General features: G+C 44.8%; 1 protein-coding gene across 1 annotated transcript in view; it reads left to right on the plus strand.

Annotated features, from left to right (window-relative positions):
• The window catches only part of ADAM12 (ADAM metallopeptidase domain 12), a 771,113-nt gene that overhangs the window by 86,566 nt on the left and 659,482 nt on the right, over positions 1 to 25,065 (plus strand). Inside the window, exon 2 of the mRNA XM_073552776.1 lies at positions 16,199 to 16,332. Within this exon, the coding sequence (XP_073408877.1) occupies positions 16,199 to 16,332 (134 nt within the window). The remainder of the gene's footprint in view (positions 1 to 16,198; positions 16,333 to 25,065) is intronic.

A 25,065-nucleotide genomic window follows, 5' to 3' on the forward strand; every position in this document is an offset into this window, starting at 1 on the left:
TAAGTGAGATTTTGAATCTCTGCACACACTTTTGGACACTGGACACTTTTGGATTGTGTGAGGCCCAATGAATATCTGAGCGCTATGTGACAGGCTCGATGGCACAGCTGTGACCAAAGTGACTAGAGGATAAGGGAGATTGGATTGCTTTTAAAAAAGCAGTTTGCGGAGCAGTGGGTAAACAGCAATGCCAGCCTGTCAGGAAGCCTTAAAAGGCAGCCCAACAACCAACACTACTGATACACCACAATATAGCCTCCCCTTGCACTGCACACACAGTGACTGGTGTGTTGTGCAGGCCAAATTGCTATCAGCAGCAGAAGCAGTTTTTTTTTCTTCTCAGCAGGACAAAAAAAAAAAAAATTGGGATTGCTTTTAAAAAAGCAGTTTGAGGCCCAATGAATATCTGAGCGCTATGTGACAGGCTCGATGGCGCAGCTGTGACCAAAGTGACTAGAGGATAAGGGAGATTGGATTGCTTTTAAAAAAGCAGTTTGCGGAGCAGTGGGTAAACAGCAATGCCAGCCTGTCAGGAAGCCTTAGAAGGCAGCCCAACAACCAACACCACTGATACACCACTATATAGCCTCCCCTTGCACTGCACACACAGTGACTGGTGTGTTGTGCAGGCCAAATCGCTAGCAGCAGAAGCAGTTTTTTTGTCTTCTTCCCTGCCTAATGCTCTCCCTACAGAATCAGCAGCAACCTCTCCCTATGCTAAGATCGGCAGAAGTAAGATGGCGGTCGGCGTGCACGCCCTTTTATACCCCCTGTGACGCCCACCAAAGCAAGCCAATCACTTGCATGCCCTTCTGAAAGATGGTGGTGACCCGTGCCTATGTCATCACGTTGCCCACAGTGTCCGTGGATCCTGATTGGCTGAAAAAGAGCGCAAAACAAACTTTTGAAACGCGACTTTGGCGCGTAAGTCGCCGACCTCGTGGCCGACCTCATCCTAGGGTCGGGTTTCGTTTCATGAAACCCGACTTTGCCAAAAGTCGGCGACTTTTGAATTTTTTCGACCCGTTTCGCTCAACTCTAATGGGCACAGAATAGAGGAAGCGCCCCACAGACCAAGCAGCCATGCAGGGACACCACACAATACTCAGGCCCTGAGCATAGGAAGGGGTGGCCTGATATAGGGCATAGCACCTCCTCTTCCAGGTCAGGACCAGGGGAGCACTTCCGGGTTCAGATCCACAGGATAACAGAGCATAGTCACATGATCAGAGTTCCAGACATGACGAGACGACTGCAGAATCAGTGCTGAAACCTAGATAGGTCACATGATCAGAGTTCCAGACATGACGAGATGATTGCAGAACCAGACAGTGCAGGATCCTAGGAAAGGTCACATGATCTGAGTTTCAGACATGACGAGATGATCACAGAACCAGACAGTGCAGGATCTTAGGAAACGTCACATGATCAAGGTTTCAGACATGACGAGATGATTGCAGAACCAGACAGTGCAGGATCCTAGGAAAGACACATGATCAGGGATTCTAGACATGACGAAAAGATCACAGAAGGCAAAGCAGAAACGCAGGCATCTTGCAACTCAGCAGACATGAGGTGAGTGCGCACACTGCTCTAGGGAACAAGCAGCATAGCAGACATGAGATGAGCGTGCACACCGCTCCAGGGTCATGAGGCACAACAGACATGGCGGAAATAACAGACATGGCGAGCATGACAGCTAGGAGCTGCAGGGAAACTCCTAGAAAGGTAATTATTGGACAAGTTACCAAGGGGCATAGACAGGGACGTAAACCAGATCAAGCCAGATCAAAGCACGAGATAGCAGGACAGTACCAAAGGGTTAGACAGAGCGGATAGTCAGGACGTAGCAATAGATCAGAAAACCAGAACGGGCAATAGACGGTACAATAGGGACAAACTGTAATGGAGTAACAATAGCCAAGCCAGGAGATCAGAACCGGAGAAGACAATAGAATCATAGAATCATAGAATCGTAGAGTTGGAAGGGACCTCCTGGGCCATCTGGTCCAACCCCCTGCTCAAAGCAGGATTCGCTAAATCATCCCAGTCAGATGTCTGTCCAGCCTCTGTTTGAAGACTTCCATTGAAGGAGAACTCACCACTTCTCGTGGCAGCCTGTTCCACTCATTGATCACTCTAACTGTCAAAAAGTTTTTTCTAATATCTAATCTGTGTCTCCTCCCATTCAGTTTCATCCCATTGCTTCTAGTCTTTCCTTGTGCAAATGAGAATAAAGTTGATCCTTCTACAATGTGACAGCCCTTTAGATATTTGTAGACAGCTATTAAGTCTCCTCTCAGTCTTCTCTTTTGCAAACTAAACATTCCCAAATCCTGCAACCTTTCCTCATAAGACAGGGTTTGCAGACCGGTCACCATTCTGGTCGCTCTTTTCTGAACTTGCTCCAGTTTGTTGATGTCTTTTTTAAAATGTGGTGCCCAAAACTGGACACAATATTCCAGATGAGGTCTGACCAAAGAGGAGTAGAGGGAAATAATGACTTCACGTGATCTAGACTGTATGCTTCTGTTAATACATCCTAGAATTGCATTTGCCTTTTTTGCTGCTGCATCACACTGTTGACTCATATTCAGTCTGTGATCTATTAGTATACCCAAGTCTTTTTCACATGTGCTGTCACTTAGCCCTATTCCTCCCATTCTATATATGCTTTTTCCATTTTTATTGCCCAGATGTAGTACTTTGCATTTCTCCCTGTTAAAAACCATTCTGTTAGTTGCTGCCCACTTCTCCAGTTTATTTAAATCTTTTTGAATCCTCTCTCTCTCTTCTCTAGTATTAGCTATCCCTCCTAGCTTTGTGTCATCAGCAAATTTAATCAGTTTACCCTCAATTCCTTCATCTAAATCGTTGATAAAGATGTTGAACAATACAGGGCCCAGGACAGAGCCCTGTGGTACCCCACTTGAGACATTCTTCCAACTGGATGTGCAGCCATTTACGACCACTCTTTGGGTCCGATCACTAAGCCAGTTATGAATCCACCTAACAGTTGCCTTGTCCATTCCATACTTAATCATTTTTTCAATAAGGATTGTATGAGAGACTTTGTCAAATGCTTTGCTGAAGTCAAGATATACTATATCTACAGCATTTCCTTGATCCACCCAATCAGTGATACCGTCATAGAAGGAAATTAAGTTAGTCTGACATGACTTATTAGTTACAAACCCATGCTGACTCTGTTTAATCACTTCATTCTTATCCAGGTATTGACATACATGTTGTTTAATAATTTGTTCAAAGATCTTTCCTGGTATAGAAGTCAGACTCACCGGCCTATAGTTGCCTGGGTCCACCTTCTTCCCCTTTTTGAAGATAGGAACAACATTTGCTCTTCTCCAGTCTTCTGGCACTTCTCCTGTTCTCCAAGAATTTTCAAAGATTATAGAGAGGGGTTCAAAAATTTCTTCTGCTATCTCCTTCAGTACTCTGGGGTGTAATTCATCTGGACCTGGAGACTTGAATTCATTTAGGCTAGCTAAGTGTTTCCTCACTATCTTTCTGTTTATAGATATCCTGGATTCTTCTATTCCCTTAATAGGACAGTGAATAACAGTTGATGTTACATTTCCTTTCTGAGAGAAAACAGATGCAAAATAGGAATTTAAAAGTTCAGCCTTCCCAACATCCTGTCTTACCATTTCATCATTTTCATCCTGTAAAAATCCTATAGCATCTTTGACTTTTCTTTTACTTTTGACATATCCCCAAAATCCTTTATTATTGCTTTTGACATCTCTTGCAAGCCTCAATTCATTTTCAGCTTTAGCTAATCTGATTTGTGCCCTGCAGGTTCTGCAGACAGCATTATATTCTTCTTTAGATATGCCTCCCTCTTTCCATTTTATAAACATTTTTTTCTTCCTTTTTAGCATGTGCTTAAGTTCTGTGTTCATCCATCCTGGTTTCCTTAACTGCTTCTTATTCTTCCCTCTTTTTGGAATTGTTAACAACTGTGCTTTGAGAATTTCATTTTTCAAGATTTCCCATCCTTCCTGGACATTTTTGTCTTTAAGGATATCCAGCCATTGGATCCCTCCAATTCTCTTTCTGAATCCCTTAAAATCTGCCTTTCTGAAATCTAACCCTGACGTCTGAGTCTTCACAGGTCTTCCGCCTCTAGTTATCCAAAATTCTAAAATAGCATGGTCGCTACCTCCTAGGGTCCCAGCCACTTTTACCTCCTCAACCATTTCCTCCCTGTTTATAAGGATTAGATCCAAGGTAGCAGTTCCCCTTGTTTTCTCCCTTACCTTTTGGAAGATAAAGTTGTCAGCAAGAGAGGATAAGAATTTCCTTGACCTGTTAGTTTTGCCTGAGAGAGATTCCCAACAAATGTCTGGATAGTTGAAATCTCCCATGACAACTATGTCATATTTTTTGGAGAACTTGGCCATTTGATGCATAAAGAGTTCATCCATATCTTCAGCTTGCACAGGCGGCCTGTAGTAAATGCCTACAATGGTGTCCTTTCCATTGTTCTGTCCTTGTATTCTTACCCAAACAGTTTCCACAGAACTCCCAGTCTCTGAAGCTTCAATCTCTGTGCAGATATACGCGTTTCTAACATACAATGCGACACCCCCTCCTCATTTATCAAGTCTGTTTCTTGCAAATAAGTTGTATCCTTCTAGTCTTGTATTCCAATCATGTGTATTGTCCCACCAAGTTTCAGTGATTCCAATGACATCATATTTCTTTTCCTGTGTTAGTAGTTCCAATTCTCCTTGTTTGTTGCCCATGCTTTGTGCATTAGTATAGAAACATTTTAGTTTGTGATTGGTTTCTCTTTCTCCAATATTTTTATTAATTAGATTCTTTCATCTTTGTTCTTCCTTTCCACTTCTAATAGCAGAGTTCTCAATAGCATTTGTCAGGTGTATGGCTTTTTCTGGTCTTTTGCTTCCCTTCCCATGTTGTTCTAGTTTAAAGCTCTCCTTACAAGTGTAGCAAGGCGACTTCCAAATACATGCTTACCAGTCTTCGTAAGGTGCACCCCATCTCTAGCAAGTAGTCCATCGTATAAGTAGTTCACTCCGTGATCCAGAAATCCAAATCGTTGCTGACGGCACCATCGACGTAGCCAGTTGTTCACCTGCAGAATCTTATTCCACCTCCTTGTTCCATGGCCATCCACTGGGAGGATGGAAGAGAAGACCACCTGCGCTCCCAGTTCTTTCACTTTCTTGCCTAAGTCTTCAAAGTCTCTGCAGATGGTTTCCAGGTCGTTTCTTGCAGTGTCATTTGTCCCCACATGTAGTAGCAGGAATGGGTAGTCATCTGTAGGTCTGAAGAGTCCTGATATCCTGTCAGACACATCTTTAATTTTTGCACCTGGAAGACAGCACATTTCTCTTGAAGTTATATCCGGTCTGCAGATAGCGGCCTCAGTTCCTCTCAACAGGGAATCCCCCATGACCACCACTCTCCGTTTCTTCTTCACAACATTTTTCTTTCTCCATCCAGGAGGACTCTGAAGGCGTACAAGGTTGCTGCTTGTTGGCAAAGTCTTATCCTGATGTATTTCTTCATTGTTTTCCTGCGTGAGAGCCTGGTACTGGTTTCTGAGCAGTATGGGTGCTGACTGCCTCCTGATCCTCCTGCTTCTCTGGGTCACATGTCTCCATTCCTCTGTTTCTTCAGGTGCACTTCGAATTTCTTCTCTTTCTGTAACATGAAGAGATAATTCTGCTCTGTCCAAGAACTCTTCACCTTCCTTAATGATCTTCAACGTAGCTAACCTCTCTTCGAGATTTTGCAACTTTTCCTCCAACAGGGACACAAGCTTGCATTTGTGGCATGTGAAGTTTGGCTTTTCCACTGGTAAGTCTGTGAACATGTAGCAAGAAATGCAGCTCACCAAATGGCTCCTGGCCTCTTCCATCTTGAGATTTCTTAAAAACGATGAAAGATGAGCCCAAATTATCGGCGCGCGGTTTTTCCGATTTCCTCTTTTCAGCTGCAACGGCCAAAACCCAGTGATCGTTGAGCTCGCGGAGACTCTTCACTTATCCCAGAAGGCACTGGGAATATGCAAATGATCTCCTCAAGACTCTTCCCCTGGTTTTCCGATTTCCTCTTTTCAGCTGCAACGGCCAAAACCCAGTGATCGTTGAGCTCGCGGAGACTCTTCACTTATCCCAGAAGGCACTGGGAATATGCAAATGATCTCCTCAAGACTCTTCCCCTGGTTTTCCGATTTCCTCTTTTCAGCTGCAACGGCCAAAACCCAGTGATCGTTGAGCTCGCGGAGACTCTTCACTTATCCCAGAAGGCACTGGGAATATGCAAATGATCTCTTCCCCTGGTTTTTGACGGTTCTTGATAGTACCAAGACGAGAGACGGAGCACAGAATGAGGGGACAGACCGGGTCATACACGGGAAGCAAACAAGCAATGCAGTATACACGCACACCAGGGGTCAGACACAGCCAGAATAACAGTATAGCTGACAGGCAATCCTAGTCTGGAGTGAGTATAAATACCCCTCCCAGATCCAAAGAGAGGCCGACAAAAGTTAACCCTGTGAGAACAGGACATTAACCATGTCCTAACCATGACAAATGTCTGGAACCAGTGCTGGTGGACCTGCACTTCTGGGGTTAATGTTATGATCTCAGTGCAGACTCTTACCTGCACACCTGGGGCTTATTATTGTGGCCTCTCCTTGGTTCTGGGAAGGCTTCCTATAGCCTCAGGAAGCTCCAATCCCCGTCAGTTATACTTTCGCCCTTGGCAGAGTGTGTTGACCCCTGAGTGTGTTTGTGCTGTGTTCTGGTTGCCTGATACTTTGGTTTTGACTCGGTCTGTTCTCTGGATACTGCTTGTTGGATTCTGCTTGGTACCTTCTATGTCTGTTTGGTTTTGACCTCTGCTTGGCCCTGACTATCCATTCTGTCTCATCCCTGGTACTTTACTGCTATCTCTGTGAATGACCCCCGTTTGCCTAACTTTGAGCATTCCTGTAGTTGTGTCCTGCCGATCTCTGGCAGCAGGACGCTAAGCCCCGCCCCTTGCAGTCACATGACCGTAGGTCCTTCACTGCTTGCTAAACATCAGCGTCCCCAGGTCCTGTTTGTCTGAGCTTCCTGGCCGTACCTGACCCCGGGCCCCCCTACAGTGTGGGTGAGTCCCTGCTCTGCGGAGGCTGCACACCGGCACTGACAGGACCCTGACACTATCTATTTTTAGGCAGATTTATCTTTTGTAACTTTTAAAAAAAGTTGCAAAAGAAGAAATCCACATACTCATTCCAGAAGGGGGGATTGTGAAAAACTAAACTAAAGTTGTACAAGTGTTTTGTGTAAAGATGTGACAAATTTAACACATATTACGTGACATTTTGTAAACTTAGAGACAAACCTGCGGAGTTTGAACTTATTTCTTACTCCAAAAAGTGACTTTAGAAAACGCTAATGATAATACATGGCCCCCTAAATCTATATCGATCTCCATGCAATATCTTCCTCTGCACAGATTATACTATAGCCTCCCTTACTATTTACACTGCTGTAATGGAAACCTTGCGTGGATCCAAGTCACCATACACATCAATGTTCACACATACAGTATTTTCCATTATTCGGGGTGGCCGGGGTGCACTGCAGATCATTGAGAAGTAAGCTATAAAGGAGAGAAGACTGTGCATCTGTCTCTGCCTTATTCTTTTTTTTTCATTAGTGACGTCATTGGCAAATGATTCCCTAGAAGTGCCACACGCCAAAATTATGGTGTAACACACAAGCAAGGGAAAAGACATTTTTTTTTTTTGCATTTTTCAAACTACAGTGAACTCTCAGAAAGGGGTATTCCGTAAACTGATGGGGTATTGCTACGATAAGTCATCACTTTCTGATCAGGAAGCACTATATAAGTGGCATAGTGGTATTTTTCTGGTGCTTGTCCTTCTATGTTTTGTCTGTGCATCAGCTTTTTGGTCATCCATCATGAAGGGGACTGCATCCTAGCAGCAATGGCTCATAGAGGGTCTTGTCATGACATCCATTTGCCTTGATAGAACATATAGATATAAGGCTAAGTGCACACATAGCAGAAAGTTTCTGCTGAAAAATTTGACTCCCTTCCCAGAAACCGCGCGTTTATTTCTGCGCAATTTCTGAGCGTTTTTTGCGCAGAAAACGCATGGTTTTTATGCGTTTTTTTTCCGCGCGTTTTCAAAATGCATAGAAATAGCCAGAAACGCGGAAAAATCTGCGAAATTAATGAGCATGCTGCGTTTTTTTCGCGGTAGAAAACGCATCAATTTGCACAAAAAGTGCAAAATGCATAGAAATGAGTGTGAAGCTTATTTTTAGCGGTTTTATAGTGGTTTTATTGGAGAAAAAAATACCGCTACAAAAACGCTGTGTGTGAACACAGCCTAAACGCTGTAGGTAAGACAAAAGCCCCTCAAAAGGTGTTCTCTGGTTCAAACAAGTTATATCACCTATCCAGAGGCTGGGGTCACACCACTTAATGTTCTCTCATCCAAGAGGATTTGGCTGATTATGTTAATCTCACTCTTGAGCGATCAGTTTGGTCAGAGTGTGATCATAGTTTGATTCAATTTTCTCGGATGTGGAGAAGATTGGGAAAATAAAATTCTCCATCTTCTCCATTCTGTCAGTCTCTGAAGATCAGACTGCACTCAGATGTTGTCCGAGTGCAGTCTGAGGTTTTCAATGGACTCACTGACTTGCATGGCCCAGCGCAATTTTTTTTTTTCCTAAGACAGACCCTGTCCAATGAACAAAAGTGAACATGAGTGCAGCCGTGGGCGAGGTAATCGACTTTCATGCCCTGGCATGCTACATGGAAATGAGGGTCCTTGCTGTGTTTGCTCTTCTTGCTGCCTGCAGATTGTATGGTGCTGCTGTATCGGGCAGTCCAGGACCAGATGTTAGAGAACAAATTGAGGGATACCAGAGTCCAAAAATAAACTCCTTTTTACTGAACCTGAACTTGATAAGAACCATGTACATCAGATAATAATCCAGCCACAGTTCTGGGAGACTTTGCCTTTTCCTGCAAGGGCCACAAGGGCTGAGGTGTAAGGCTATGGCCGCTCATGACTAATGTGGACACCACTGTTTGAGGTACGCCGGTATTACTCCTCACTAGAACCTTGAAAATCCACTGTTCTCCATAGGAAAGTTTGAGTCCCAATATGGTGACTATTGCTTTCTTTCAATACACATAATTGAGTTCCCTTTCACTGTAGACCGCTGTTCACTAAAGTCCTTCTTATACAATTCCTTCCCATTCAATCTCTTTTCAGTGGACCTTCAAAGTCCCCTGGGTTAAGTTCCGCATTTATATGGCCTCCCGGGCCTTAGTTCCAGTCTGTCAAATCTCTCCGTCAAATATCTCTTCACGTTTCCTTGGTCCTTAGGATTTATTATCTGATGTCCTGTGGTCCCCCCCCGCCTCACACAACACACTATAACATGTCAGTCTGCCAACTGTCAGACCTTAGAGACGGCCTATCTGACTCACTATCAGGAAGTCTTCTTCTCTCTTCCCACGTCCCATTCTGGGCTTGTCCCAACCGTTAACTTTATCTATTCCCCAACTAAGTGCATGCAAACCACACTTAGAATCATAGAATCATAGAATCGTAGAGTTGGAAGGGACCTCCTGGGCCATCTGGTCCAACCCCCTGCTCAAAGCAGGATTCGCTAAATCATCCCAGTCAGATGTCTGTCCAGCCTCTGTTTGAAGACTTCCATTGAAGGAGCTCACCACTTCTCGTGGCAGCTTGTTCCACTCATTGATCACTCTAACTGTCAAAAAGTTTTTTCTAATATCTAATCTGTGTCTCCTCGTATTCAGTTTCATCCCATTGCTTCTAGTCTTTCCTTGTGCAAATGAGAATAAAGTTGATCCTTCTACAATGTGACAGCCCTTTAGATATTTGCAGACAGCCATTAAGTCTCCTCTCAGTCTTCTCTTTTGCAAACTAAACAATCCCAAATCCTGCAACCTTTCCTCATAAGACAGGGTTTGCAGACCGGTCACCATTCTGGTTGCTCTTTTCTGAACTTGCTCCAGTTTGTTGATGTCTTTTTTAAAATGTGGTGCCCAAAACTGGACACAATATTCCAGATGAGGTCTGACCAAAGAGGAGTAGAGGGAAATAATGACATCACGTGATCTAGACTGCATGCTTCTGTTAATACATCCTAGAATTGCATTTGCCTTTTTTGCTGCTGCATCACACTGTTGACTCATATTCAGTCTGTGATCTATTAGTATACCCAAGTCTTTTTCACATTTAAAACAGTGCAGTGCATTATATTACAGCACATATCTTTAAGCGGGTTGTGGGCATCACCTTCACTTCCTTAAATGTACTCGGCCCTATAGAATAACATTAGTCCAATGCCATCCAATTTTTTTTTTTTTTCGGATGGCACTCGGACCGAAAATATGGTCGTCTGCACGAGCCCAAGGATGAGTGATAACGTACTGATTGGTGGGGGGTCTAATTGCTGGGAACTGCACTGATAGGCAGAATGGGGAATTTTTATACCCTATATTGCACTTTTATCCCTGTTACACAATGTAGTGGTAGGTTGGATGCCCAAACGCCACTCCATTCTGTCTTCATGAGCGTTCAGCAGCACCATAGAAAACAGAAGGAGCAGCGGTCGAACATGAGCACTGCAGTTCTATTCTACCAAGGATAAAAGTGCCCTGTATTTGCGATCGATGGGGATTTGCATGGTAGGACGCCACCTAGCAATAAGTTATCACATATCATAGTGATAGATGATAGGTTGTTTTCAAGGGACAAGCCCTTTAAATTGTATTTACAGGACTTTAACCCATTCACGACGGGGGTCACTTTCCATTTTTGTGGTTTTGTTGCTTGCTCCCCTCCTTCCCAGAGCCATAGCGTACACGGCGCATGTTATGAGGGGGTTAACATTTGACTCCCTGCGATCTTACTGATCAGGGCAAGGATCCTCTATTTGGCCCATTGTTTTACAGACGTGAATATGATGGTGGCTGTGTTTGGTACTGCAGCTTTTGTCATAAGGTTTGAGCCGCAGTACCAGGCACAGCCTTAAAGAGTTCTAATTTTTATTTCATAAATTAATAGTACACATGAAAATAAGAAACTTTGTAATATATCTTATCAGAGAAATTTACTGCTTTCTCTTCCTGGATTGATCTTTCACGCTGAATTCATAGGTAAATTCTGTATTCAGTGAAGAAGACATGTTCTTATTACTGAGATAGAAGGTGACAGTTGGTGCCTTTGAAATGCTATGGAGATGAAATGAGGGAGGAGCTGGAGGCAGACACAGACCTCCTGCTGCAAGTCCTGCTAATACAATAGTTCAAATTTTTCATAGAATGTTACGAGCACCAACTGTCATTTCCGATCTGAGTAATGGGAATATCTGTCTTCAGTGATGACATATTTTACCTGTAAATTGAGAATTTTTAGAACGAGAGATCAATCTAGGAGGAGAAGCTGATATATTACAATGCTTCTTATTTTCTTGCGTCCTATTGATTTATGGGGAAATAAAGGATTAAAATGACAGTTGCTATTTAATTGTATGTAGGGTGAAATCAAGGGGTCACAGTGCCGATTGGACCACAATGACCCCTTAATTAAAATGATCACGAGGACACATGGCGTTTGACTCCTACTAATTAAATATGACAAGTTATTAATTTTAAAAAACAAATAAACCCCTTTATCATCCGAGATAAATATGTTGGGTTTTTTTCCCATCCTGTACAATACATATTGGATTTATGAGACTTACAAGGAATGTTAGCAATAATCCCTTAACAATTCCCCTCTAAGATATGTATAATAATATACGGCGGGTTTTGTTTAACATTGAGGAAATGCAACATTGGCATCAATTCTCTCCGTCACTAAAGCTGTCTCCTGTAAAGCACAATATACATCTCTACTTAGAAATCCAAGGCACAAGATGAAGAGGAATACGGAGGAATATATCAGACGGGCGCATGTTGAAAACATTCATCAACTCAAGCAATGAAATGTCACGGGGATCGGAGAAGCGCTCTCGCTACCTAATGTCACGGTCACGTGTGTCTGGACGCAGCGACTACAGCAAGGAGAACCCATGTGACGCACATGACCCTGGATACACCGCCTCCAGTGGGGCGAATTTAAATAACACGTTCAGCTGGATACACCGCCTCCAACTGGCAAATTTAGACATTACACGTAAATACAAGTCTGGAAACCCCGCCTCCAGTAAGGCGAATTTAAATAATAAAGGGGGAACCTGGGTAACATTAACAATGGTGGGCCCTGCGATAGGGAATAGGGAAGTGGAGACCTCCTGAGCTCCACTGAGCCAGTGTCCCTGCACTCCTAACGTTCCCTATGCCGGTTCCGCACCGGGCGCGCAACAGGAACCTAAAAACCCTAGCTCGCCCTGACCTAAACCCTCACTAGGGAATTGGTAGGTGCGGAAACTAATCCCACCACTGCACTAAAACACACATGAGGAAAGATGACAAAACAGGGGAAACACCACTTAGCTTTGCTCTGTTGCCTACGCTCCTAGCAAAAGAGCCCACCACCTGTGTGCATCTTGTCCTCCACCCGGATCCATCACCATAACTGGATCCTTCACCATAGTGCAGCCTTGGAGCAGAGTCCATCACCAAAAGATGAGTTCAGCTCCTGCCCAAGAAGTCCAGCATGCTTGAGTCCAGCTCTCAGCAACCAAGTCCCGCATGCTGAGTGCAACTCTCTCCATAGTCGTCACTCCACCAAGCCATGCAAGCACTTCCTGCCGACACCATAAACTGTGACTCCACCATGCCATGCCAGCCCTTCTTTCAGACCACCTAGCTGCCACTCGTCCCCTCTGGCTCGGCTGCGCAGGACTCATGTTCAGCTCCTTCATTCACCCAGGCTTCCTTGTGAATGACTAACACACAATCAATATCACCAACAGTGATTGAACCCATCTGGCTCGCTTTTATAGAGCCTAACACCTGATTTGTAATTGCGTGCACATTAACCCTAAAACTAAGGTGCGATACCACTCACCTCCACCGGGGCAACTTAGAATGAACGACACCACGTGTAATAATTCTAATGGCCACCAGGGGCAATCAACCCACTTTGGCACCTAGCCAAAGGAAAAAAAGTTCTCTTTGTCCATTTAACTTGTCAGATCCAGCCTGGATCACCTACAATCAAAATTATTAAGATTTTGCTGAAAATTTTTATGTACGACCCCCGGCAGCCGCTTTGACCTTTCACAAAAAGGAAACTCGGACAAACGCGGTAAAGGAGTCCTACATGGCAGCAAAACTCTCAAAGAGCTCCAATTGACATCTCAACCACTGTGTGATCACATATAGATAGACACTCATATTATAAACAACTCCCAACAGAGTATCGAAAAATCATGTTTATTTTTTTTTAAAAAGCTAAGCATCTTGGGAAAGGTCAAGCAAAGAGAAAACTTTAAGGAAGGAAAAATCTGAAAAGGTTTCATCCTAACTGGAGGCATAACGATAAGGATAGAGGAGCTGGAGGGACACGGTGGCCAGCCTTGATCAGGGTACATAGATTTACATAGAAATTTTTGCCTTGGCAAAAAAAAATCTAACTATAAATCTAAATCTATAAGTTCATGTCTAGTGATGAACAGATCTGTGGAAGTTCGGGTTCTGGTACCCGATCCAAACTTTAGTCCAAAGTTCGGCTCGGGTACCAGAACTTTACCCGAACTTGAAGCTGAACCGCAATGAAATGTATGGTGATCTCACTCTATCTCTCTCCTCCTGGCATTCAGCATCAGACACTAACTGTCCAGGTCAGGATGGACTCCAAACTTGAAAGTTTGGGTTCGCTCATCTCTAGTCATGTCCTATATTGCAGTATGGAGGGGAGCAAAAAGGTTCAAACTACTAAGTCTGGTGTCCAGTTTGTCCCTCTGTGGCCTCCGGACGAGGGTGGTGTTTGCTGCCGGCAATCCTCTGCCCGGCAGCCTATGCCCCTATGATGTCGTGTTGTGCGGTATCATTTAGATTATTTAGTTGCTGATTTTATTGTACTGGATTATCCTTTTTATTTTATTTTTTTTTATAAATAACCTGATAAATGAATTTCCGCATCATAGTCTTCATTATTTTGCTTTGGCTTTGCATCCAATAAATCTGCCAGCATGAGGTAGCAGTAAATTCTTGTAACAAATGCATACCGTATACACTGGAGCCGGCTCCACAGATGCTGCTTTACTTTTATCAGTCAACTGGCAGAGTGCACAGAATTCGCCATAACAATCCGTTATCAGCGCTGAGGAGTTCTAATGATGAGACATGGCGTCCTACACACAGGCTCCGGTAATAGTGGGATGCGCTTCCAGATGTTGTGCATTACAGTTCTTCTGTACATGTACCATGAGCTACAACCCACCGCGAATCTTCCCCGTCCTCTAAAGGTGCATTTAGACTTTGGGAAGCTCAATATGACGATGGAGTATCTGGGTGTCGGGCACAAAAATGCGTTGGCAATGATTAGGATATTTGCCTACTCTTCCAGGGGTTCAGGAGGTCTCTCCTTTTTTTTTTTCCAGGACTGCCCTGGAAATATAATTTGACAAGAAGGAATATTCTTATCACCTTGGTCAAGTTTCTTTCCTGCTTTCCTCTTCCTCTAATCTGTGGCTTGCCAGCTTTTGTAAAACTAAACCTTCTTTTCTGGAAGGTCACTGGATGAAGACCAATGCTTGAAGGGATTTTCCTGTAACATAATGTTATTCCGCATCCATACCATAGGTGACCGGTGGGACATCAGGCGATCCTGAGCTCAGTAAATGAAGCAGAGGTCAAGCACTCTCACCTGCGCCCCATTCCTTATCTATGGGCCGGAAAAAGCAGTGATCAGTGCTCTATTTCCATTCAGTCCCAATGGTCACCTTCTCACTAGTTATTGTCCATGGTACTGCCGGAGAAAGCAATGATCAGTGTTCTGCTATTTCCGTCAGTCCCAATGGTCATCTCCACTCCATTCATTGTCTATGGGACTGCCGGAGAAAGCAATGATAAGTGCTCTGCTATTTCCATCAGTCACAATGGTCACTTCCACTCCATTCATTGTCTATGGTATTGCAGGAGAAATCAATGATAAGTGGTCTGCTATTTCCATCAGTTCCATAGAGAATGAATGGCGTTGAGATGAAAGGGAAGCTTAAAGGAAACCTGTCAGCTGTTTTGGCCACTATAAGATGTGGCCACCGCCTTTTAGGGCTGGGCCTCTCTGACATTTCCCAGCACCTGCGCACTGCAGAACTTTGCTCTGCCCTCAACAGGGCAGAGAAGTACACCTGCGCAGGGGCGTGATGCCTTGAGCCATGAAGCAAGCAGGAGGAAACATCGCAAGAAGATGGGAGGCGCTGGACCTGGACCTGCGACACCCATCGGACCGGACCACCCCGCGGGTGAGTATAATAAAACTTATTTTTCTTATCTTGCAGGTCGGACCGGAGGCTTATCTACAGCATTTGTAATGCCCTGAAAGGCGGTGGCCGCATCTTATATCGGCCAAAACAGCTGACAGGTTCCCTTTCAACTCTGCTTCACTCACTCGCAGCATTGCAGAGCCCAGTTATCAGGAACACAAAGTCGACCCCTAGCTATAAATAGGGGATAATTTTCAATTATGGGAAACCCTCTTTAATTTTACTAACTACATTACTATAAAGTTCTTACGCCCTAATGTAGAATGTGTAACCGGACCCCCAAACTGCCTTCTACCATTTCTAATACTGATTTCCTTATGAGCCACCAGTGCCTACGTGCGGCTGCTCCTTCTACGCCCCTGCACGTCCCTATAGGGGACCACATGTAAATGCGGAACATCCACCTACATATTTTGTTCAATATGATGTTGATTTTTTTTTTTTAATGTTCTGCATATTAAATACTTCCTTACTCTTTGCTTCTATTTTGGTCGGAGTAGAGAACAATGATTTTTTTTTCTTGCTTTACAAAGCAAAATTTTCTTTAAACGTTTAATTGATTTGATTTATTAAGAGATTTCCTAGAACATATTAATCTTGCGGCGACTCTGCACAGTCATCTGAACGGTAATGTCTGTGTCTGCAGGTTGCTCAGTCCTAAAACGAGTCTCTCTTTTCTTCTTTGCTTTGTCTAGGAGAGAATGTGGACTGCAATTTGGGATTGTCTAGGAAACAGACAGAAGAGGAGCGCCGCGGACATTATGAAATAATAGTCCCTTATCTCTTCAGTGGTGAACAGTGGAAGCCGATAGGTGCCATCTTTCCAAAGGTTAGATTTCTTTTTTCATGCCCCATATGAGAAGCTTTTAGCTACACAATGGTGAATGAACAGAGAACATTGGAACCTGCAGAAAACATTATATTTTTGCTCCAAATGTAGGGGACAGAAACAATTTCGGCTATTTTCAATGCCCAGCGCCTAACATATAATTCAGTGCGAGACATTTCTTAAGTTGTTCCAGATGATGTCTGCAGTTAGCTATTGTTACCTTGTATTCGGGGTTATTCCATTTACACTCATTACCTCTCAATGCGGCACAGATATAGCGAGATAACTGTGCGGCAAAACTCCGGATCTTAAAGAAGTTGTCTTATCTTCCAAGATTCTGCAATTCTTTCTGGGGTCTTCTGTAGACTTTTGTTAGGGCAATATTCGTTAAAGGGGTTTATGAACAATATATTTTTGGTAAAGGAAGGGTAACTGAATGGCTTTCTGTGCCCCAATTCAAACTCGGAAACATGTCCTCCACCGACCATGTGTTATCTATCATTCTGATATCTTATTATCTTATTATATAGCACAAGGGTCTTTTGATCAACTGAGGCGCTAAGGCAACTACCGTGATTCCTCTGCATTCTGGTAAAGCCATTCTGCCTGCTACTGGCGGAAACAGACGGAAGAGGGCCCCTGCCCAAGAACGGTTCAATAATTCATCAACACTCCACCTGCTTTGCAGCTGGAAGCGGGCCCCCCTGACCTCTTGGGCCCCTGTGCGGCTGCAAAGGTTGCACCAATGATATGTCGACCCTGCTCTCTGCATCATTACTGTTTAACTAGGGATGAGCGTGTAGTGACATACTCAGACTCACTGTACTCATTACAAGTAGCTCTTAATACTCGGGTATGAGTAGCGAGTCCAATGTAAGTCTATGGGAAATGCGAGTAATGGGCAGAGAATGCATGTGGGTGGAGACTATGTGTGCACGGAGAATGTGTCCTGAGAAAGTGTGCAGGGGTCTGTGGGGCTGTGTGTGTGCAGGGCTTTGCCGGGCTTTGTGGGCTCTGCCAGGCCTGTGCGGGTGTTATGAATTCACCTTCTGGTCTACCTCTGGTTGCTAGTGAGGGTGGTGGAGCTGGTTGTATTGACAGAGGAGTCGTGAGTTCTCTTTCCGGGCTCCCTCTGGTGGTTGAAGGAGGTAATGAAGCTGATCTAATTAACAGAGACCTGCCACCTGATAATGAGGACGATTGGACATCTGGAGTCTCTGACTGGATTTAAGACAGCCGACTCCTTCTATCCCTGCTGGTGATTTTTCCTGCCTCCTGAGGTCTTAGTTTCCAGTTCAGTCCCTGCATACTCAAGCTAAGTGTTCTTTGCTATTGTTCACATTTTTGTGTGCTCAGCCAGCACCGGCTTTGGCTGTGCTGAATTTCCATCCTTATGTTACTGTTTGTGCCAGTTTGCTTTTTGTCCCTTATTAGATTGGCCTCTTTTTGCTCTGTTTTTAGAATATGCCAGAGTGCTGATATAGTGGGTGAAGTCTACTGACTTAAGGGATTTTTTTGCTATCAGAAGTGTTGGACATTTTTGCAGGGTGTTTTGGCGTGATTGCAGACAGTATCTTTCCTTTCCTGTCCTTTCAAGTTAGTGTTGGCCCCATCGTTTGCTCAGCCTATTTTCCTACCTGTGTTTGTGTTTTCATCTTGTCTCACCGACAATATATGTTTGGGGACTATCTATTCCTTTGGGGTCTGCTCTGGGGCAGTTTAGATTTCCCACTTTTCTTGCTTTAGGCTTATTTAGTCCTCCAGCTGTGTTGAGGCATCTAGAATCATCATAGGTATGCTCCACGGCTACTGCTAGTTGTGTGGATAGAATCAGGGGTTTGCAATCCGCTTAGTTACCAACCTCTCTGGTTTTCTGTGGCTTTACTTGGTCTTGTTTTCCTCCTTGGTGACCCAATCACAACAGCAGGGCTGTGCCGGGCTAGGGCTCTGCTGGCTGTGCAGGCATCGTCCGATGGGACTTTTTGTCCCATCCAGCTATGCCTGCTACAGTGACAGCAATAGCGGATGATGAGAAAGTGGTATTCCCATCTTCTGGCTAATGTGGTGAATGTAAAAAAAAACAGAACATACAACATAGAACATACAGTACATACACATAACATACAGCACATAACATAGAATACATACTCACTGCACACACCTAATTCCCTGAAGCCCTCATCTCCTTCAAATAATATTAAAATAATAAACCAACCTATACTCACTTTTCTGCTGTAATCCATTATTAACGAGTGTCCCACAATGATCTCCCATGGAAAGCTGCCACATCAGCTGGTGCGAACACTCTCCATGGGCTCCAGCGATACAGTGACGGAGATAATCCTCCCTGCTGTATCACTCCACCAGGAGGTCACAGGAGTTCACCTGTGACTTATGGCAGCACGACAGAGTGAGAATTTTCTCACGCAGCAGTGCTGCCGTAAAGTGAACTCCAAAGACACACTGCGGAAAGGTTATCTCTGGTCAGTGTGTCATTGGAGACCCTGGAGAGCAATCACATCAGCTGATGTGACAGCTCTCCACGGGAGATCGTCATGGGACATTCATTTTTAAAGAGGGACTGCGTCGGAAAGGTGAGTATAGGTTGGTTTATTATTTTATTACTATTTGCAGGAGACGAGGGCTTCGGGGAATTAGGTGTGTGCTGTGAGTATGTAATCTATGTTGTGTTGTATGTTATGTGTACTGTATGTACTGTATGTTATATGTTGTATGTTCTGTATGTCTTTTTTTTTACATTCCACCACATTAGCTGGATGATGGGAATACTACTTTCCCATCATCCGCTAATGCTGTCACTGTAGCAGGCATAGCCAGATGGGACAAGTAGTCCCATCGGACGATGCCCACACAGTCAGCAGAGTACGAGCCGGCAGAGCACCGTACAGCCCTGGCAGAGGCCGGCACAACCCTGCACATTCTCAGCACTGCCCCGTACAGCCCCAGCAGAGGTTGGCACAGCCCGAAGAGCCAGGAAAAGCCACGCACAGGACCGGCAGAGGCCGGCACAGCCCCAGCAGAGGCCAGCACAGCCCCGCACAGCACCGTCAGAGCCCGACACAGCCCGCACAACCCCGGCAGAAGCCAGCACAGCCACGCAGAGGCCGGCACAGCCCCACACAGCACCGGCAGAGGCCGGCACAGCCTCGTACAGGCCCGGCAGAGGCCGGCACAGCTCTGCACAGCCCCGGCAGGGGCTGGCTTAGCTCCGCACAGCCCCGGCAGGGGCTGGCACAGCCCCACACAGGCCCGGCAGAGGCCGGCAAAGCCCCGCACAGCACCGTCAGAGGCCGGAACAGCCCACAAAGCCTGGCACAGCCCCGCACAGGCCCGGCAGAGGCCGGCACAGCATGCAGAGCCTGGCAAAGCCCCACACAGCCCACAGAGCCCCGCAGAGCTCGGCACAACCCCGCACAGACACGGCATACACACACAGCCCCGCACACATACACACACACAGCCCCGCAGACAGACACACACAGCCCCGCAGACAGACATGCACACATTCTCTGCACACACATAGTCATAGCCTATGACTCATAGGCTATGACTATGACACTGCGTGGCCAGCCAATCATAGTAATGCCACAACAAAGAAGGTGGCGGCTTTACTGTGATTGGATAACACATGCCGGGCGGGAGATCCGAATAATGCGAGGCGAGTAGTGAAATTTACTCGCTAGGATTCGAATACCGAGAGTACCGCATTACTCACCGAGTACCGAATCCTAACGAGTATACTCGCTCATCCCTATGTTTAACCCCATTTGCAGGTCACTGGGAGCTTGTATTGTAGTTATCCAGCAAGGTTCTGTGAAAGTGAGGTAATAGCCACTCCATTACCCATGGCTAGGACTAAAGATAACTTTGTTCCGGGCCATCTGACTTTTGTGATGGTGATGTCATGATCAAAAGTGGTGACTGCACAAGCAGAATAGTGAGTGCAGTTCTGGGGTATAATACAGGATGTAAGTCAGAATCAGTAATGTAATATATGTACACAGTGACTGCACCAGCAGAATAGTGAGTGCAGCTCTGCAGTATAATACAGGATGTAACTCAGGATCAGTACAGGATCAGTGATGTAATGTATGTTGTTGTGAACTCTCTCAATTTGACTTCTGAGTCGAGGCTCCCTTTGGTGGTTACAGTGGGTAGTGAAGCTGGCCGAAGTCTGCCACCTGACGACGATGATTGGAAATCTGGGGTTACTGACTGGAGTATTTAAGTAAGCAGGCTTCCTTCAGTGGCTGCTGGTGATTAGTTTCTCCCTGTGCATTCTGAGGTCTGCTGTATCCTGCCTGATCCTGCATTTTTCAGTTAAGTTGTTCATTTGCTAATCCTTTGCATCTGATCTGGTTTTGCCTCTTTCTGCTTTGATGTGAGGGTTCAGCAAGCTCCCTGCTGGGGCTGTGCTGGACCCTGCTCCATATGTTACAGCTTGTGTCAGTTTGTTCAGTCCCCTATTATATTAGTCTCTTTTGCTTTGCTGCCAGTTCTCAACAGAATGTTGATATAGTGGGGGAAAGGTGGTGAGACCTCAGTGTTTTTAGTACATCAGGCGTGTTGGATTTTTTAGGGTTTTTGCGTGATTGCAGACAGTATCTTTCCTTTCCTATCCTATCTAGACAGTTTGGGCCCCATCATTTGCTCAGTCTATTTTCTGCCTGGGTTTGTGTCTCATCTTGTCTCACCGACAATATATGTTTGGGGGCTATCTATTCCTTTGGGGTTCTACTCCGGGGCAGTTTATATTTCACCTTTCTTGCTTTAGGCTTAGTTAGCTCTCCGGCTGTGCCGAGGCATCTAGGGCATCATAGGTACGCCCCACGGCTACTGCTAGTTGTGTTGTTAGGATTAGGGGTCTGCAATCCGCTGTGTTACCAACCTTTCTGGTTTCCTGGTGCCTAGCCTATTCCTGCCATTCTCCTCGGTGACCAGGTCATAACAGAATCACCAGCCTCAACTGTAGACTCTAGGGTACTCGAAAGAAGGAAAGAATTGTTAAAAAAAAGTGTCAAAATTTTTTTAATGTTTTTTCCTCTTTTTCTCTGGGACCGTAGGAGGATTTTTTCTTTAATGGAGATCTTGCTCAATCATCTGCTGTGGAACTAAGGATCCCTACTCCTGATGTGTTCTCTGGGGATCTGTCAAAATTTAAATTTAACTGTAAATTATTTCTTGCTTTGAAGCCAAACTCACTGGGGAGCTCAGTGCAGCAGGTTAAAATTGTCATCTCCCTGCTGCGCAGCGATCCCCAGGACTTGGCTTTTTCTCTGACACCTGGAGATCCTATTCTGGCTAATGTGGATGCGTCTTTTCAAGCCCTGGGCTTCTTGTATGATGAACCTAATGCTATTGATCAAGCTGAGAAAACCTTATTGGCATTGAACCAGGGTCAGGATGCTGCAGTTATATTGTCAAAAATTCCAAAAGTGGGCGGTCCTTACTAAATGGAATGATGATGCCCTACCAGCTCTCTTTCGGAAAGGTCTGGCAGAAACTGTAAAAGATGTTATGGTGGGATTTCCTGTCCCCTCTGGTCTGAAAGACTCCATGTCATTAGCCATTCAAATTGATCGACGTTTACGTGAACGTAAAACTATGCAAGAGGCGGTGCTACCTTTCGAACAGACTTCTGAACCCATGCAATGTGATAGGGTTTTGTCTAGGGCGCAACGTCAAGAGTTTAGAAGGCGTAATAAGTTGTGCTTCTTTTGTGGGGATGCCTCTCATACTATTTCTGTCTGCCCTAAATGAGAAAAACGTTTTGCTCACTCATTTGCGGTGGACAGTGTACAGCCTAAGTTCCTTTTGGCGGTTACCTTCATCTGCTCCTTGTCTACATTTTCTGCTACGGCTTTTGTTGATTCAGGAGCAGCTTTGAATCTGATGGATTTTGACGTTGCCAAACGTTATGGGTTTCCCATGGTGCCCCTGCGGACCCCTATTCTTTTGAGGGATATTGATGCTACCCCTTTGGCGGAGTATAAACCCCGGTTTTGGACCCAGGTGATAATGCGGGTCGCCCTGGACCACCAAGAGAATTGTAAATTTTTGGTGTTGCACAATTTACATGATATTATTTTGCTGGGTTTTCCCTGGTTGCAAACCCATAATCCTGTTTTGGATTGGAAATCTGTGTCTGTGGTGAGTTGGGGTTGTCAGTGTATTCTTAGTGACACTCCTGTTTTCTCCACCTCTCCCAGGGTCTCGATGATATTCCTGATTATTTGGCTGATTTTTCTGATGTATTTAGTGAGAGTAAGTCTGCGTCTTTGCCTCCTCATAGGAGTTATGACTGCGCAATTGAGTTAATGCCGGGTTGTAAATTTCCCAAGGGTCGGCTTTTAAACTTATCGGATTCGGTACCTGAACATGATGCTATGCGCTCTTATATCAAGGAGTCATTGGAGAAGGGTCATATCAGACCATCCTCTTCACCTTTAGGTGCTGGGGGTTTTTTTGTGGCCAAGAAAGATGGCTCATTAAGGCCATATATTGACTATCATTCCCTTAACAAAATCACTGTTAAATATCAGTACCCGTTACCCCTGATTTCTGATTTATTCTCCAGAGTTAAAAGTGCTTGTTGGTTTACCAAACTTGACCTCAGGGGGCGTATAATCTTATTCGCATCAAGCACGAGGATGAATGGAAGATGGCGTTTAATACCCTGGAGGGACATTTTGAGTACCAGGTGATGCCTTTTGGGCTCACTAATGCCCCTTCTGTCTTCCAATCTTTTATGAACGATATTTTCCGGGACTTTGTGGATAAGTTTGTGATCATTTATCTGGATGACATTTTGATTTTTACCAGTGATTGGGATTCTCATGTGGAACATGACCAGACTGTGTTCTGGATTTTGAGGGAAAATACTCTGTATGTTAAGGGATCGAAATGTCTCTTTGGTGTACAGAGGATTTTGTTTTTGGGATTCATTTTTTCCCCGTCTGCTACTGAAATGGACCCGGCCATGGTACAGGCCATTTATGATTGGGTTCAACCCACTTCTCTGAAGGCTCTCCAGAAGTTTTTGGGTTTTGCTAATTTCTCCCAAAAATTTATAAGTAATTTTTCTGGTATTGTTAAACCACTGATGGATTTGACCAAAAAGGGTGCTGATGTGGTGAATTGGTCTCCAGAGGCAGTCTTGGCATTTCAGGAGCTTAAGCGGAGATTCACTTCTGCTCCAGTTCTACGGCAACCTAATGTTTCACTCCCATTTCAGGTGGAGATAGATGCTTCTGAGATTGGTACAGGAGCCGTTTTGTCCCAAAGAGATCCGGTAACCTCTAAGATGAATCCCTGTGCCTTCTGTTCTCAAAAATTTTCCCCATCTGAACGTAACTATGACATGGGGAATTGGGAATTGTTGGCCATGAAGTGGGTATTTGAAGAGTGGAGACATTGGTTGGAGGGAGCTAGACATCAAGTTGTGGTCCTCACCGACCACAATAATTTGATTTATCTTGAATCAGCCAAGCGCTTGAATCCTAGGCAGGCTAGGTCGGCCTTGTTTTTCACGCTCTTTAATTTTGCTGTCTCCTTTCTTCCGGGCACTAAGAATGTTAAGGCGGATGCCCTTTGTAGGAGTTTCTTTGTGGATTCTCTTCATGTGACCAAGCCTACTACCATTCTAAATGAGGGAGTAGTTCTTTCTGCCATCTCACCCGATTTGAGACATGCCCTGGAGGAATTTCAGGAGGACAAACCTGAACGATGCCCTATGGGAAAATTGTATGTCCCTGACCAGTGGAGGAGAAGAGTAATGTCTGAAATTCATTGCTCCACGTTAGCTGATCATCCAGGTAATTTTGGTACCAGAGATTTGGTGAATCGGTCTTTTGGTGGCCTGCCTTATCTCGTGATGTCAGGAATTTTGTGCAGTCCTGTGGGATTTGTTCTCGGTCCAAGCCCTGTTTTCGTTCTAGTGGTTTGTTGATGCCCCTGCCGGTGCCCAGGAGGCCATGGACTCATATCTCAATGGATTTTATTTCTGATCTCCCTGTCTCTCAGAGATTGACTGATATCTGGGTGATCTGTGATAGATTTTCTAAGATGGTCCATCTTGTACCACTCCCAAAGTTGCCATCTTCTTCTGAGTTGGTGCCCTTGTTTTTACAACAGGTGGTTTGTTTGCACGGGATTCCTGAGAACATTCTGTCGGACAGAGGAGTCCTGTTTTTTTTCCAGATTTTGGAGAGCTTTTTGTTCCAAACTGGGAATTCAGTTATCTTTCTCCTCTGCATTTCATCCTTAGACCAATGGGCAGACTGAGAGAACAAACCAGACTTTGGAATCCTATTTGAGATGTTTCATATCTGCTGATCAAGATGACTGGGTCTCATTTTTGCCCTTGGCCGAATTCGTGCTAAGCAATAGGGCTGGTTCTGCCACATTGATGTCTCCTTTTTTCTGTAACTTTGGGTTTCATCCTCGATTTTCTTCAGGGCAGGTGGAAGCTTCAGCCTCCCCAAGTGTGGATTCTGTGGCAAAAAGAATGCAGCAGATTTGGGACCGAGTAGTAGATAAGTTGTCCCACTCTCAGGAAAAGGCCCAATGGTTTTCCAACCGGCATAGAATCATAGAATCGTAGAGTTGGAAGGGACCTCCTGGGCCATCAAATGAGAATAAAGATGATCCTTCTACAGTGTGACAGCACTTGAGATATTTGTAGACAGCTATTAAGTCTCCTCTCAGTCTTCT

Source organism: Dendrobates tinctorius, unplaced genomic scaffold (genome assembly GCF_039654945.1).
Source record: "Dendrobates tinctorius isolate UK_male_01 unplaced genomic scaffold, ASM3965494v1 ptg000196l, whole genome shotgun sequence".
Lineage (NCBI taxonomy): Eukaryota > Metazoa > Chordata > Amphibia > Anura > Dendrobatidae > Dendrobates > Dendrobates tinctorius.